The sequence below is a fragment of the Coptis chinensis genome, unplaced genomic scaffold, assembly GCF_015680905.1.
Source record: "Coptis chinensis isolate HL-2020 unplaced genomic scaffold, ASM1568090v1 utg1029_pilon_pilon, whole genome shotgun sequence".
NCBI lineage: Eukaryota > Viridiplantae > Streptophyta > Magnoliopsida > Ranunculales > Ranunculaceae > Coptis > Coptis chinensis.
Window position 1 is genome coordinate 434,848 of NW_028238094.1, and position 14,785 is coordinate 449,632.

General features: G+C 36.1%; 1 protein-coding gene across 1 annotated transcript in view; it reads left to right on the top strand.

Moving 5' to 3' along the window:
* Positions 1-14,559, top strand: part of GSL10 (glucan synthase-like 10) — a 32,186-nt gene extending 17,627 nt beyond the window's left edge. The window contains exons 32-51 of the mRNA XM_086586410.1: positions 730-864; positions 1,463-1,531; positions 1,604-1,781; positions 1,912-2,026; positions 4,376-4,495; positions 5,042-5,157; positions 5,269-5,352; positions 5,444-5,556; positions 7,216-7,268; positions 7,334-7,510; positions 9,615-9,662; positions 9,868-10,026; positions 10,977-11,090; positions 11,198-11,286; positions 11,367-11,525; positions 11,609-11,711; positions 12,004-12,123; positions 13,107-13,157; positions 13,252-13,434; positions 14,044-14,559. Of these exons, the coding sequence (XP_086442536.1) occupies positions 730-864; positions 1,463-1,531; positions 1,604-1,781; positions 1,912-2,026; positions 4,376-4,495; positions 5,042-5,157; positions 5,269-5,352; positions 5,444-5,556; positions 7,216-7,268; positions 7,334-7,510; positions 9,615-9,662; positions 9,868-10,026; positions 10,977-11,090; positions 11,198-11,286; positions 11,367-11,525; positions 11,609-11,711; positions 12,004-12,123; positions 13,107-13,157; positions 13,252-13,434; positions 14,044-14,280 (2,423 nt within the window). The 3' untranslated portion in view covers positions 14,281-14,559. The remainder of the gene's footprint in view (positions 1-729; positions 865-1,462; positions 1,532-1,603; positions 1,782-1,911; positions 2,027-4,375; positions 4,496-5,041; positions 5,158-5,268; positions 5,353-5,443; positions 5,557-7,215; positions 7,269-7,333; positions 7,511-9,614; positions 9,663-9,867; positions 10,027-10,976; positions 11,091-11,197; positions 11,287-11,366; positions 11,526-11,608; positions 11,712-12,003; positions 12,124-13,106; positions 13,158-13,251; positions 13,435-14,043) is intronic.
* The last annotated feature ends 226 nt before the right edge of the window (positions 14,560-14,785 follow it).

Consider the following 14,785-nt stretch of genomic DNA (forward strand, 5'->3'; position numbering starts at 1 on the left):
TAATTTATTTTGTCTGCGACACTACACATGCACAAGTTTCAAGTAGAAAAGCAAAAAATATGCAGTGATAATGTTTTTTATATAGATTTTATGTGTGGGTGTAAACTAAGCAAATAATCTCTCTCGCCGCCAACGTCTTCATATATAACTTCCATTTCTTGTCTTATCATTAGTTCTGATATTTAATTATCATATCCACCAAAAGTCTGCCTTTGTCTTTTAACCCGTCAACCATGTATCAGAGTAGCATCTAATAAATCTTCATTTATGTGTGACCATATAATTTTGGAGGGTATCCCCATGTACACTTGATTTCTCCTGGACCTTCTGTTATTATTGAAGGCCTCTCCTATTTGTTTCATAGGGAAATCACTCAAGATTATGCGTTGGAGTCTTTAAGGCACACAAATATTGTATATTAATGAAGTATCCATCCTTTCATGGCATCAAACCCAGCCTGTTCTATCGAGTTCTATTCTCCTCTATTTTTGAATGTGTCTAACCTTTGTTTTAGATATTGAATTTAGTTAATCTCTTGTAACAGATCTCTAATTTATTTAAATAACACACCTGTCTGGAACTATGTTTATTTATATCTTACATTCTTTTTGTGCTTGCACTGCCATCTAGGTAAGTAGTAATTTGATGGCGGTGTATTTTAGATCATCTCTGGTAACTTGTTTTCTTGATGTTTTACTTCGTAATGCCATTTGTAATGCTGTATAACAGATGAATGGAAGAACTTTCTTGCTAGAATTGGGAGAGATGAGAATTCACTTGAAGTGGAACTTTTTGACAGTCCTAATGATATCCTGGAACTTCGCTTTTGGGCTTCCTATCGTGGCCAAACTTTAGCTCGAACTGGTAAGTCTTGGCTCTTGCCGCTGCTCTCTCTCTCTCCCCTGTTACTGTTGATGTCTTCAAATGGTTCTCTAATTTATGTGTTGCTTTCTATAACAAAAGCGGATTTCCTTCCTCTACAATAGCCTCGCCTCTTTTTTATTTTTTCTTTGTTGTAAAGCCAAAAAATTTAGCTTTTAGTTGGATGAACTTATATTACTTTTATTCCAAACTTTCGGGTTCTAGCTGCCTCTGATAGTCCAGTTTTAGTTTCTTCCTTTCTAAAAGAAATTCAAAAGATTCTTTTTAAATTTGAATGGAATTGTGCCTTTAGTAATTGCATCAGCTTCTTAGAAATGTGAAAGCATGACATTAACTTTTGGTTATATTGTTTTCTCAGAATATGAATTTCTGTTGTTTTTGCAATTGCTTGGATTTCAGATGCTTCATTTCAAATTTACCTGGATTTTTTTTATGTGAGAATTTTTTAGGCTAACTTTCCATTAATGAGCAGCTTCTTCAGTTTCCATGTGCTTCTGAAATTTATTCTGACACATGTCAATACTATGTGGTTTGAAGTTATTGGTTTCCACCCATACTTATAACTTACTGGGTGTTGCAGTTCGTGGAATGATGTATTATAGAAAGGCGCTTATGCTTCAGAGCTATTTGGAAAGGGTTACTTCTGGAGGTTGGAACATTTAATTTCGATGTACTGTTGTTTAATTTGTGTTTCAACAACTGATATTTGTCTATGATCCAGATGTGGAGGCTAGTCTCTCTGGAATTGATTCAACTGAAACTGAAGGCTTTGAGCTGTCACCTGAATCTCGAGCTCAAGCAGATCTGAAATTTACATATGTGGTTACATGCCAAATTTATGGGAAACAGAAGGAAGAACAAAAAGCAGAGGCGGCAGACATCGCATTACTAATGCAACAGTCAGTATCGTCTTCTATTATCAAGACTTTCTATTCTCTAATGCACATGCTTGCTATGCTAGTTATGCTTTAAAATGAAACAGATAGTTTCAAGAGTCTATTATTTAATTTTAGCGATTTGCTTCAATAGGCATGAAGCTCTCAGAGTTGCTTTTATTGATGAAGTCGAGACTCTAAAGGATGGTAAAGTTCAAAAGGAGTTCTACTCGAAACTAGTGAAGGCTGATGTCAATGGGAAAGATAAGGTCTTCTTGCCACCCTTTGTATATTTTGGAAGTCTTTATAATTATTCTGATATTCGTAGAAGCATGGAATTTTGTGCACCTTACAAATCTAGTGAACACATTTTTTTTGTTAAATTGCACTAACTTTAATGATGTGATCCCATCGACGGAATTAAACAACATCAATTCAATAGATAGAACCCTAAATTACAATAAGGGGAAAGGCAAATAAACCCTAAAAGCCTCAGCTTACACTTTTTATTAATGACAAATCGACTAACCTTAAAATCTACTGTAAGCCCTTATTTGTAACCTGGGGTTTGTTTGACAACAAAACAAACCAATAGTCGAATGACACGTGGATCAACTAAAACAAATTAAATAGAATCGATAATAACAATTTACTAAAGACTTGGGCTTGATATATATATACAGGCCCGATCTTAGAAGTACATACTTATTTTAAAGCGTAAGTAAAACATCGCCTAGAAAATGAATTCAACTCTAATTTTTTGTGGGTATTACCTACATACCATAAAGATCATCTCCACAAAATTTGAGCTCATTTGGAAACCTCTAACTTTGCTAAAAATTGTTGTCATCTTTAAAAAGAAATCTAACAATCCAGAAAATAATATTTTTGCAATCATTTTTTGCCTAAGTTAGAGATTTTCAAATGAGTTGAAATTTTGTAGAGATGATGTTTATGGTGAGTAAATGATATTCACAAAAAATTAAGTTTGAATTCATTTTCTAGGTGAAGTTTTACTTAGGTACTTATTTTAACTTAAAATAAGTATGTACTTCTAAGATCCGGCCTATATATATATATATATAGGCTTTCTCTTAAATGGACATGTCCATCGAAAGCTTTAACGACGGACATGTTCGTCGAAAGCTTATATAGTGTCTTCATAAGCTTATACAGTGTCGTCCGTTAAACAAGTTAATAAGCCATAAACTAGAAGGTTTTGGGATGATACTATATAAGCTTATGAAGACTCTATAAGCTTCCGACGAACATGTCCATTTAAGAGAAAGCCTATATATTTAGTCACACTGAATACAGGTTTTGTAATTTTAAAGCTCTCTATATACACAATATCAAACACTAGAAAACAGGAAGTAAACATGTTGGCATGGATGTTCGGTTGTCAATTGCAGTAAACGACAACTTAGGCACAGTAATGCCCACTAGTATATATCTATATACTGCTCATAGTTGGGCCCTTTTTTTTTTTTTTTTTTTCCATTTGTTCATGTGTGTCTATGCACGTGAGTGCTTGTGACTTTTGCCTGTGGGTTTAGCGCACTGTCTTAAATGCCATTGAATCCATTTTTAAATGTCATATAGGGGGTTTAACTTGGGATCATTGGACTTAAATGCCATTGAATATTCTCAGGATGAGTTAAATGTCATATAGGGTTAGAGTTGGGAACTTGGGATCATTGGACTCAAGAAGTAACTCATGGCCATTTATTGCATGCGGAAATTTTAGTACTATATTCTTTTTACATTGTGACAGGCCTCTTAATAGTTAATAGTTATATGTTATATTGAGTTGTCGGTAAAAATTTATGTTAAAGGGTAGTAGAATTTTCTTACATTTACTTCTGCTGGTGATCGTGTGCTTGGGATGCATCCTTGGGTCTTCTCCAGTCCCACCTACAGTTTTGAATGCCATACAGAGAGCAACTTCTTGCTTTTATTATTATTACTAGCCTCTTTGCACGTGTCTCCTCCACGTTAACATTCCCAAATTTTTATACTCTTTTTTGTTAATTTATAGATGTGAAATTACTATTATACCCCTACATGTGTACCTTTCTGACTTTCTCCAGACACAAAGGCCCACTGATGCCCATATATTTGACAAAAAACAATGACATAACAGTGAAATTACCATTTTACCCTTTGAAAAGACAAGAAAGATAAAAAAAAAAATGGCATGGGTTGTAATACTGGTGTTTGGCAAGGGGTACAAATGGAAAAAAAAATTAATGGCGTAAGAAACCTTCTGTAGGTGGGGACGTTTTCTTTAAAGAAGAAAAATTATTATTATTATTATTATGTTATTATTTTTATTTAATATGTATTTTTTTGGGGGGGTTGGGTGGGTGGTGTGTGTCTCCCGATAGTGTCATCTGCATAGGGAACTAATTTTCTTTTGTTCATAATTCCATTTACTTTGTATTTGAAATATCCATCAAGAAACTAGTGTTGTTTGGTGGTAATCATTAAGATCACCAAAATAGTCAAAGCCAATAATACTAAGTACATATACATTCATTTTTGGCTTGCGTGATCTTTCGTAACCTTCTAACATTATGGTAGCCACTAATGTTGATTTTTTTAAATGAATGTTTCAGGAAATATACTCCATAAAATTGCCTGGAAATCCAAAAATTGGTGAAGGAAAACCTGAAAACCAGAATCATGCCATTATCTTTACACGTGGAAATGCAATTCAGACGATTGATATGAATCAGGTTAGCGTTATCATGTGTCTATTTTATTTTCTTAGTTACTTAAATTGTATGGACATTGCTAAGATCTTAAGACTAGCAATGCTTGAGACATACAAACTGCCAGTTTGTGAAGTTCCATAAGTAACGTACTTGGAACTAAATTAAATGTTCATTGTAAGAAAGTACGAAACTAATATTGGTTTACTGAAGAAAATATGGTGGTCTGGTTATGAAGATGACGACCTTTGGAAACACATTTATTTTATGATGTAATTAAGCATTCATCTGAGGTTGTACCTCTTTAACACCTGTTGTTTAGGGTTTAAGTTTCGATAATCATATGTTTGGGTGTGTAAATGCATTTTTGGGTTACATGATCTTTTGTAACCTTCAAATTAGTAGTGTGGTTTCCTATGTCTCACCATTTTCTTTCTAAATTCTTGCGTCTTATGTTGCAAAAAAGTTAGAACTTAAAAGACTTAACGATTCATAGTCGGTAATGTGGTTCAGTAAATAAAAGTACGAACGTTGTGGTTTAACCAGTTATTATTATTATTATTATTATAGGATAATTACTTTGAGGAAGCCTTAAAGATGAGAAATCTTCTCGAGGAGTTCTATCGTGATCATGGTCTTCGTCCTCCAACAATTCTCGGCGTCAGAGAACACGTCTTTACTGGCAGGTGTGCCAATATGATTCTTCATCTTAATTTATTTATATTCATTTTTACTTCAGTCTCTTTCTGTGTTTATGTGTGATCACATATTGAACGCTGTTTTATAATACATTGCAGTGTGTCTTCTTTAGCTTCATTCATGTCCAACCAGGAAACAAGTTTTGTGACTTTGGGTCAGCGTGTATTGGCGAATCCTCTCAAGTAAGTTGGTGTTTTCATTATATAGTTACCTTTCTTAATGGGGTCTGCTAATTTTCAGAAGTTCATTGACATGAAATAATTTTCAATTTAGGGTTCGCATGCATTATGGGCATCCAGATGTTTTTGATAGGGTTTTTCACATAACCAGAGGTGGCATCAGCAAGGCCTCCCGTATTATAAACATTAGTGAAGATATTTATGCAGGTAAAGTGTTTTTCTTACTGAGATCTTATTATGGAAAATTTATTTTCTTGTTGAGAACTATTTCTTCCTGTGTATTTCATTCATTTTTTCCCCCCGAAAAGAATTACATTTAAAATTATTGAGCCATGTAGTTAAATACTGGATATGTGATTTGAATGTCACACTCTCATTCACTGTCCTTTTTTTTTGGGAGATATATATAACTTGTTAGCTGCTTTGTGTATTGTGCATCAAAAGATAAGTTTAGCTTGATAATTTCATACATACATGACATGACACATCATTTGAATACATTCAGGAAGTATGTGTCTTTTTTTAGTAATAGTAAAATTGCATTGTTGTTAATGGAGAAGAAGTTTGGAGAGAAAAGAGAGAAAATGAGTATGCAGCCTTGTATCACTTTAGTGTATATATATAGGGGATATGGGAGGGATAGAGGCACATTCATTATGCGCACATTATAGCCACATTTTCGACATACAAATGAATTAAGGTCTAGTTTTTTGTGGAGATGATCTCCCCACCATGAAGATCATTCTCACAAAAAATCATAATATTTGGATATGTCTTAACCATGTAAAAATTAATGTTCATTTGGGTTCATTTTTGAACTTTTCATCTAACGGTCTAAAAGTTTTATGAGCATGTTCTAATGTTAAACTTCTTTGAATAAGCTGAATTTTTGTGAGCAAGTTCTCTATAGTGAGGAGATCATATCTACAAAAAATCAGTCCTTAATTCAACTTTTAAGTCCATGATTTTGCTTGGATTAATTTACAATGTAGTTATAATGTGCGCATAAGAATGTGCCTCTATTCCTCATATATATATATATATATCTAACAAAATAGGGAAGTGTGGGGCCAAAAAGCCCCATCCAATGGTAGATAATCATTCTCACCAAAATATGACTTGGCATATCCAAGTCTTTGAAGGGTTTGTGCAATTTTGTTAAGTGCAATAAATACCATGAGATCTATCTAAAAATCAGCCAAAAGTCAACAATTGCGGCTGGATTTATAAACTATTGGGCCTTCAAATTTGACATGGTACTGCACAATTGGTTGGCCCAATTGATGCTATTGAGCTTATGGATAATGGACAATTGGGCTAGTCTTGCGTTGAAGGTGCGATAAGTTATTACGCGCCAAAGGCGCGCGTACGCCTTGCGCCGAAGGCGCGACGAGTTATCTGGTATCGCCGTAGGTCTCGCGGGCTGTAGGCATGGGCACACCCTAGTATATATATATATGAGGGATAGAGCCACATTCACTGTAGCCACATTATAGCCACATTGTAAACGAATCCAAGCAAAATTGTGGACTTAAAAAGAGTGCCTTTTGGTTTGTTGTGTTAAGTAAACCTGCGACACCTAACCTTGCTGCGCTGTTTATTGTGGTCATTGTTGAAAAGGTGATAGGAAACAGAGAAACAAGGATTTAGTCTTTGTTATCATAGCTGCTGTTCCCAACCTTTATTGTGCTAAGTCCATTCAATTACTGATTCTAGTATTGTCCTTGAATTGTTCTTTCTTATTTATCTTTCTATTGTAGACCTCTCGTAAGAGGTTCCTTGTTCAGCTTTGGTACATGGAAACGAATCCTGTATGCTATCCCTTAGACATCTTCGGGTTTTATCGATTCAGTTAATTGAATGCAGGGTTCAACTCTACTTTACGGCAAGGCAATGTTACCCATCACGAGTATATTCAGGTAAAGCTGGGTGTCACCATTTGATTCACGTACAAGATGAGAAGCTTGATAATTACTATCGACAGGTTGGAAAAGGACGCGATGTTGGACTCAATCAAATTGCTGTATTTGAGGGTAAAGTTGCTGGTGGCAATGGTGAACAAGTTCTTAGTAGGGATATTTACAGACTTGGGCAGCTCTTCGATTTCTTTCGAATGATGTCATTCTACTATACCACAGTTGGTTTCTATTTCTGTACCATGGTATGCTACATTCACCTTATCTACTTGAGCTTCATTTCAAGTGGGTTACCTCGGGTATTTCTTATTTATTATTTTCCTATTGAGTTGCAATCTGCTTTTTCTTGTTTATTTGGTGGAGAACCTGGACCTGAACCCATGACCTCATGGTGACCCCGAGTTGGTATGTAGGAAAGGGAATAACTATAGTAGTGCACTAGTGCTAATAGAAGGGGTGTGCATGTGTTGGTTTTGACCGGAAACGACCACCGAACAGACCTGCTCGGTTTCACAGTTATGCAAACCGAACCCGAACAGGGAAGTGCTGCAAACCGATCCGAAATTCTGGTTTGGATCGGTTGATTTCTCAAATCTACAAAATTTCAAATAGAAAATGTCAAATCAAAGAAGAAATTTGAAAAAAAAAAAATAAAAAATTACTGCTCATCTTTCTTCCTTAGAGCATCTCTAGGTGGTAGTATTACCTCCCAATTTGCTTCAAAACTCGGAATTTCGCGGAAATCCAACTCTAGGTGGAAGCAAATTCGGTTGTATCACCTATCTAGCTGCATCCGTAGAAGCAAATTTGGGATTTCGGATGCAGATCTTGGATCTTGATGCACGCGATGTAATGTAATGTTCTTGCCGCCACTCCTAATGTTGCCCAAACTTTTTTTTTGACTTTGACCAGCACACTGCGACATTGGCGGTGGGTTATTTTTTTTTTACTTTTTCAATTTGACGCGACATTGGGAATGTCGCGTGGTTTATTTTTTATTTTTTTTAATTTTTTTTAACTTGGGGTGACAATAGTACTGGCGTGCAACATTACTAATGGCATGTGTGGTTAGGGCAGGGAATCGGGTCGGGTAGACATGAATCCGACCCAACCCGATTAATGAATACATCGGGTTAGGGTGTATTTTCATATCCGTTTATTTATTCGGTTCGGATTTGAGTATGTTGGGTTCGGGTTCGGATATAATTTATGGGTTTTTTTTGAATTTTTAGTGTTATCCGATCGGTTTGGTCGGGTTCAGGTCAGATTCGGATATTAAATCTCGGTTTTATTCAGGTTCGGGTTCAAATATTATGAAACTATTCGGGTTCGGGTATATCTGAACCCGACCTGATCCCTGCCCTACGCGCGTGGTAGACCGTACAGATTTGTGTCCGATATTTGCAACCACCTAGAGTTGGTCAAAATTTGCGTCCAATTTCTTTGAATTTCGCCTTCAAATTTGGAGGTGATACTACCACCACCTAGAGATGCTCTTATTCTTAGATTTTAACACTCAAAATTTAACGGTTCCAACTTAAAACCCAAAGAACAATGCATATTTCTTCAAGACAATTAAGAACTCACTCCAAATATCTTTGATGTGTTCTTGTTGGTGTTAATTTTTGTTAGAGGGTGAGCGAGAACTTAGATGGGTGTTCTCTTAGAGGAGAGAGAGAGATTTGGATGGAGAGGTGAGAAGAAATGAGGGGAAACCAGTTGGGGGAGGGAGTAGGGGGAAGAGTTGGGAGGGAGGGGGAGGTGTTAGCACGGCTGAGAATGAGAATTGGAGAATGTAGGGATTGCATTTGTGTTTTATCCCAAGATCTGATGGCTAAGGCGGCATCTAATGGTCAAAAATTTTACCTAACTAAAGAGCGGTTCAGGTCGGATATTACGAGTTTTAATTTTTGAAAACCGAAATCCGAACCGAACCGACGTGGTCTGTTTCTAATATTTTCAAACCGAACCGAACCAATTAATAAAAAAGAACCGACCGAAACCGCTCTGTTTGGTCCGGTTTGGTCGGTTCAGTTGGTTCTCTCGGTTTTTTGCATACCCCTACTAATATGGTACCTAGAAGATAAGATTTGATTCCTTGGACCTGATATCACTTATTAAAAATATCTGAAACTGATTTCAATTATTGTGAAACTGATGAAGATAAAACAAATTATAACAAATTGAGTTTCTGTTGTGTTTGATTGGGTTAATCTCATACTGTCTTGGTAGAGTCGCTGTTTATCAAACTTAGTGAGGCATATTTTATGATCAAGACTTCCACCAAAATTTTATCTGCTCCATAATCTTTTTCCATTGACCTCTTAATTTATTTTGTTTGTTTTGCAGCTAACTGTGTTGACTGTATATGTATTTCTTTATGGGAAGACGTATTTGGTGAGTAGGACATATCTGTCTACATCTTTCTTTGCTTATGCAACTTGAATGAAGTGTATCAAATTGGTTGGAGCTTCTTACTGTACATAGACTTGTCCGTATAATGTGCTTCCTTATTGTTCATAGACACTCAGATTAGGAAGTGGAGTGAAATCACTTAATTACTTTCTCCACCTTCTCAAACTGATGCACAGTCTTGTTCTAGGCACTCTCGGGAGTTGGTGAATCTATTATGGAGAAAGCTGATATATTGCAGAACTCCGCTTTGAGTGCTGCCCTCAACACACAGTTTCTATTTCAGATTGGCATCTTTAGTGCAGTCCCAATGGTTCTGGGCTTCATTCTGGAGCAGGGATTTCTAAGGGTATATGCTCTTACACTGAAACTGTGGTCTTTGCTATGTTCCATCCATAAGTATCTTAATTCTATCAGGTTGTTTAGAAATAAGTTGTTGTATGAAGGAGATCAAAAAGGGAAATTTACTGATAAGACAAGAAGCCGTTGAAGAAGTTGTCTTGCCATACAAAAGATGAAGAAGAGAACAGAAAAATGCCAAGTCCGTACATCTAGGAATATGAATTAAGGACCTGAATGAGGCTGTATGAGGCAGGAACGAAATTCTGTCCTTTTATTTTTTAAGAGATTACACTAAAGAAAGTTGAATTGATGTTCCAAACGCAAAGTGGAAAAGTTTGGATCTGATCATTCAGTTAATATTTGACTACGTAGGACTCAATGTTCTTCCAATCTAATAATGTGAATGAAGAGCCTGGACAAGACATAGCGAACTGATGTAAATGTAGTGACTGAGATAAACATTAGAAAGGCTCGGACAGATATTGCCCACTTGATGTATGGAAAGATTCTGGCTCATCATACCCTTAAATGGTCTGAAACCAAATAAACCTGTGTATAATTGGAAAATTAATTTTTGGGAAGGTGTAGTGCTAGCATCTAGGGGAATTGTACATCAACCAAACAAAAGCCATGGCTATTCTTTCCTTTGGAGACAGCTATGCTTTCTTAACAAAAACCATGGCTATGCTTTCCACAATTTCTGAACAAATGTTATGTCTTTCCATCGGCGACAAAGCTATGTTTTCTTAATCTCAAAGGGATATGAAAAGATGTCCTTGAAGTATTTAAGGACCTCACTGAATCAAAATAGATCTAAATGATACTTGGCTTGTAATGAGTTTCTTTATAAGCCTTTTATATCTTCATATTCATGTCCACCTTCTAATGGTCAAGTGATGTTACCTTTTAATGGCATTTGGATTTATCAATGACAGTGTCGAATGATCCACTGTGCAGGCTGTAGTCAATTTTATCACAATGCAGCTTCAGCTTTGTTCTGTCTTTTTTACATTCTCTCTTGGCACAAGGACTCACTACTTTGGTCGTACAATTCTGCATGGTGGTGCAAGGGCAAGTTATCAAAGTTTCATCCTGTATTCTCTGCTTTTATATAAATATAGAACAAAGAGATAATTATATGTACTTTTTCTTCCATTTTATTGTTTTCTCTTTAACAGTATCAAGCAACTGGGAGGGGATTTGTCGTCCGGCATATAAAGTTCTCAGAGAATTACAGACTTTACTCCCGTAGTCATTTTGTTAAGGGGTTTGTACTTGATTTTTCCTTATTATTACTGCATGCATTAGATCTGGATTTTGTTTAATTATTTTCATTTTTTTTTATAGATTGGAAGTCGTGCTACTGTTGGTGGTGTACCTTGCATATGGATATGATGAAGGTGGTGCAGTGTCCTATATCCTCCTTAGCATTAGCAGTTGGTTCATGGCACTTTCTTGGCTGTTTGCTCCCTATTTGTTCAATCCATCTTGTTTTGAGTGGCAGAAGTAAGCATTCTTTCCTAGTGTCCATTTCAATGCAGTTTATTTTTTATGGTAAAAGTGAACGACATGATGAATGTTCCTTCCAGGACGGTTGAGGACTTCAAAGAGTGGACAAATTGGCTTTTGTACAGAGGTGGAATTGGAGTTAAGGGAGAGGAAAGCTGGGAAGCTTGGTGGGACGAGGAATTGGTAATAATACCTTTAGTGTGTTGCATGTGTCACAGGAATTTTTCTTCCTTTCCTGGGATGTTTGACCCCTCCTTTGTCATATGCAGTGTGAATATTTACTTTCTCTGCTTGAAAATTTGGATGCCTTTCTTTATTTCTATTTTTTTTTCCCTTTAAAGTTCCTTCATAGTTTGTCTCAGTGATGCAAAACAGATGTTACAACCTTGAAGGATGATCTGATTTATTAGAATCGTTAGCTCTAAGATGTGTTTTGCAGTTTGTTTATGATTTAAGCAAATTATCTATTTTGCAGGCCCATATACAGACATTTGGGGGGAGGCTAGTGGAAACTATTCTCAGCTTAAGATTTTTTATCTTTCAGTTTGGTGTTGTTTACAAGCTACATGCATCCGGAAATGATACCTCATTAACGGTAATTTCTTCAGACAGTAACTGGGTTATTCATCTAAGTAAAGAGCCAGCAATAAGCCTAATCACGAAATGTTCAGTTTCCAAACAAAGCCAACATTCTTCCTCTTCTTCTTCTTCTTCTTCTTTTTTTTTTTTTTTTTTGATAGTTTTAACACCTGTACGTTGGATAGTCAGGAGTTAGGATTGGAGAGTAGACTACAAAACATTGTAGCAAGGATTAGAAAAAGAACACACAAGTTCAAGGCATTCAGAGACCATTGAAGTTTTCAAGAGAAATAAATTTTCTTGTCGAGAAATTCCATTATTTATTAAAATGAGAAATTTTTATCAGCAATGGGGACATGGGGTTACCAATTACAAATATTTTCATGTCCAAGCAGAAAGGCCATGTAAACTCTTCCTGCACTGAAAAACATCTAATATAGAAAATGTTTGATTTCCCATGAATTCTTCATTTTCCTCGACAAAATGGTATGTCAAAGACAGACAGAGGATGTACTTGTTTGAGAGCGTAACTCTGGAGTCTGGATTATGTATACAAACATGGAAATGGTTCAATGAACCAAGATTCCTGGAAAATAAGAGAGAGGAGAGAAGAAGAAAAACGAAGAGGGAAGCAAAAGTTGCCCACCTGGTCCGAGTGAAGGAAATCAAAATTGTTTTTTTTCTGAAATCAATGTTACTTTCCTCGAGTTTCATACCTATGAAAGAATATGATTATCAGTGTGGCGTTCCATTCTTTAAAATCTACCCCATGAAAATTACCCATTTTTTCACTTTTGTGTTCGGTTGTTACAATATTACTGTTGTTTTTCCAGGATTTTTACACAAACTATATATTAAATGCTGGATAAATCTCTTAAACATTCTCAAGTCTTAATACTTGCATGAGGGCCAATTCTACCCTAAATAGGGAATAATAATATAGCATTTGAATATTTTACTGACATAGAAGAAAAGTGTTTTAATTGCTTTTACTTGTAGGTCTATGGCGTGTCTTGGGGTGTTCTGGCAGTATTGATAATTCTCTTCAAGGTATGGGAGAGCTTTAGATCAAATAGTATACCCCTGTTCAAATAGATTGCCCTCATTTCTTATTGTGATCGTCTCCTTTACAACGACTCTTCAGGTGTTCACCTTTAGCCAGAAGATATCTGTTAATTTCCAGCTGATTTTGCGATTTATACAAGGCCTTTCATTCATGCTAGCAATAGCTGGTTTAGTTGCTGCAATTTTATTCACGGAACTATCTGTGCCAGACGTCTTTGCTAGCATCCTGGCATTTGTACCAACTGGGTGGGGAATTCTCTGTGTGAGTTTCCTGAGCCTTATCAAAAGAGTATTATTTAATCTTTTTGTATTATTAAAGGTTTGCTGCCTCAGGTTACATGCTTGATAAATGGCAACTTAGAATTGTTGAGTTTTAAGCAGGACGAGTGTGCTGTGCGCACTAGAAGACTTCTAAATATCTTCACTGAGAAGGTCGAGTTTTAAAATTTGGTCCGGCGGGTGTTCACATGTCCTTTGGGCCAGATTTGCCCCTAACAAAATGCATAGTATCTATCATGTCCCATTGTTTCAAACGATAATAACTGCAAGTAGAAACATTGGTTTCCAACGAATTAGGTATTGATTGGATGGTCTCCACGAGAACGTTCCAATGAAACCTGTGGACTCTTTGTGAATTGTGCACATAAAATAAATTATTTCAAACACTATTGAAACTATAAACACCAACGACCTTGTACCAGTAAAACACTTGCACATGGGCATGCTCACCTAGCAACTTCATCCTGTCTCCTTTATTTAAATCACGTGGGTGACATTCTATTACTGTGAAAAGGTTTTTCTCTTAATAAGATAACAGGGCAGTTTTAGTCTCCGATTGCAGCAACTAACATGAAATGGTTTTGTGATTCAGATTGCTTCTGCTTGGAAGCCTTTGATGAAGCAGCTAGGGTTGTGGAAATCTGTTCGTTCAATTGCCCGTTTATATGATGCTGGAATGGGTATGATTATTTTTATACCCATTGCCTTGTTCTCATGGTTCCCTTTCGTGTCAACATTCCAGACGAGACTCATGTTCAACCAGGCATTCAGCCGTGGGTTGGAAATCTCACTTATCCTTGCTGGGAACAATCCCAATCCTGGGATATAATGATTGCAAAAGGTCCATTTTTGAACTGAAGGGAGCTTTCTTCACGGTAGGGATTGACGTACATAACGATTTTCAGTTAGCAAACTTGTATTTCGGGTGTCACAGATGACTTGAGAAAAAGAACAATATTGTATATATAACCATTTGATTATACTAGAAGATGCTGCAATATGAGTTTAAATTGTATAGTAGAGTCCAGACTGATTTGAATGATCATTTTGCTATGTATTAATTGATTTTTTTCATTTAAAAAAAAAAAATCATTTTTGGTTGGTGCAACCTTGGAAGTGTGACCTCACGGTAGACGTGCAATGGAATATCTTGATCACGCATAGTATTCTCTTTCTACAATTAACTTTGAAATGTGATTAGAGTAAGGGAGTTACACAGAAACAACTTCAACTCGAATTTTGGGCCCAGTTTAAGCTGGGAATATATAACGATTAATGTTAAAAGAAAAGAACAAGAACTTTTCACTGATGTACACTTCCATTTAAAAAACTTT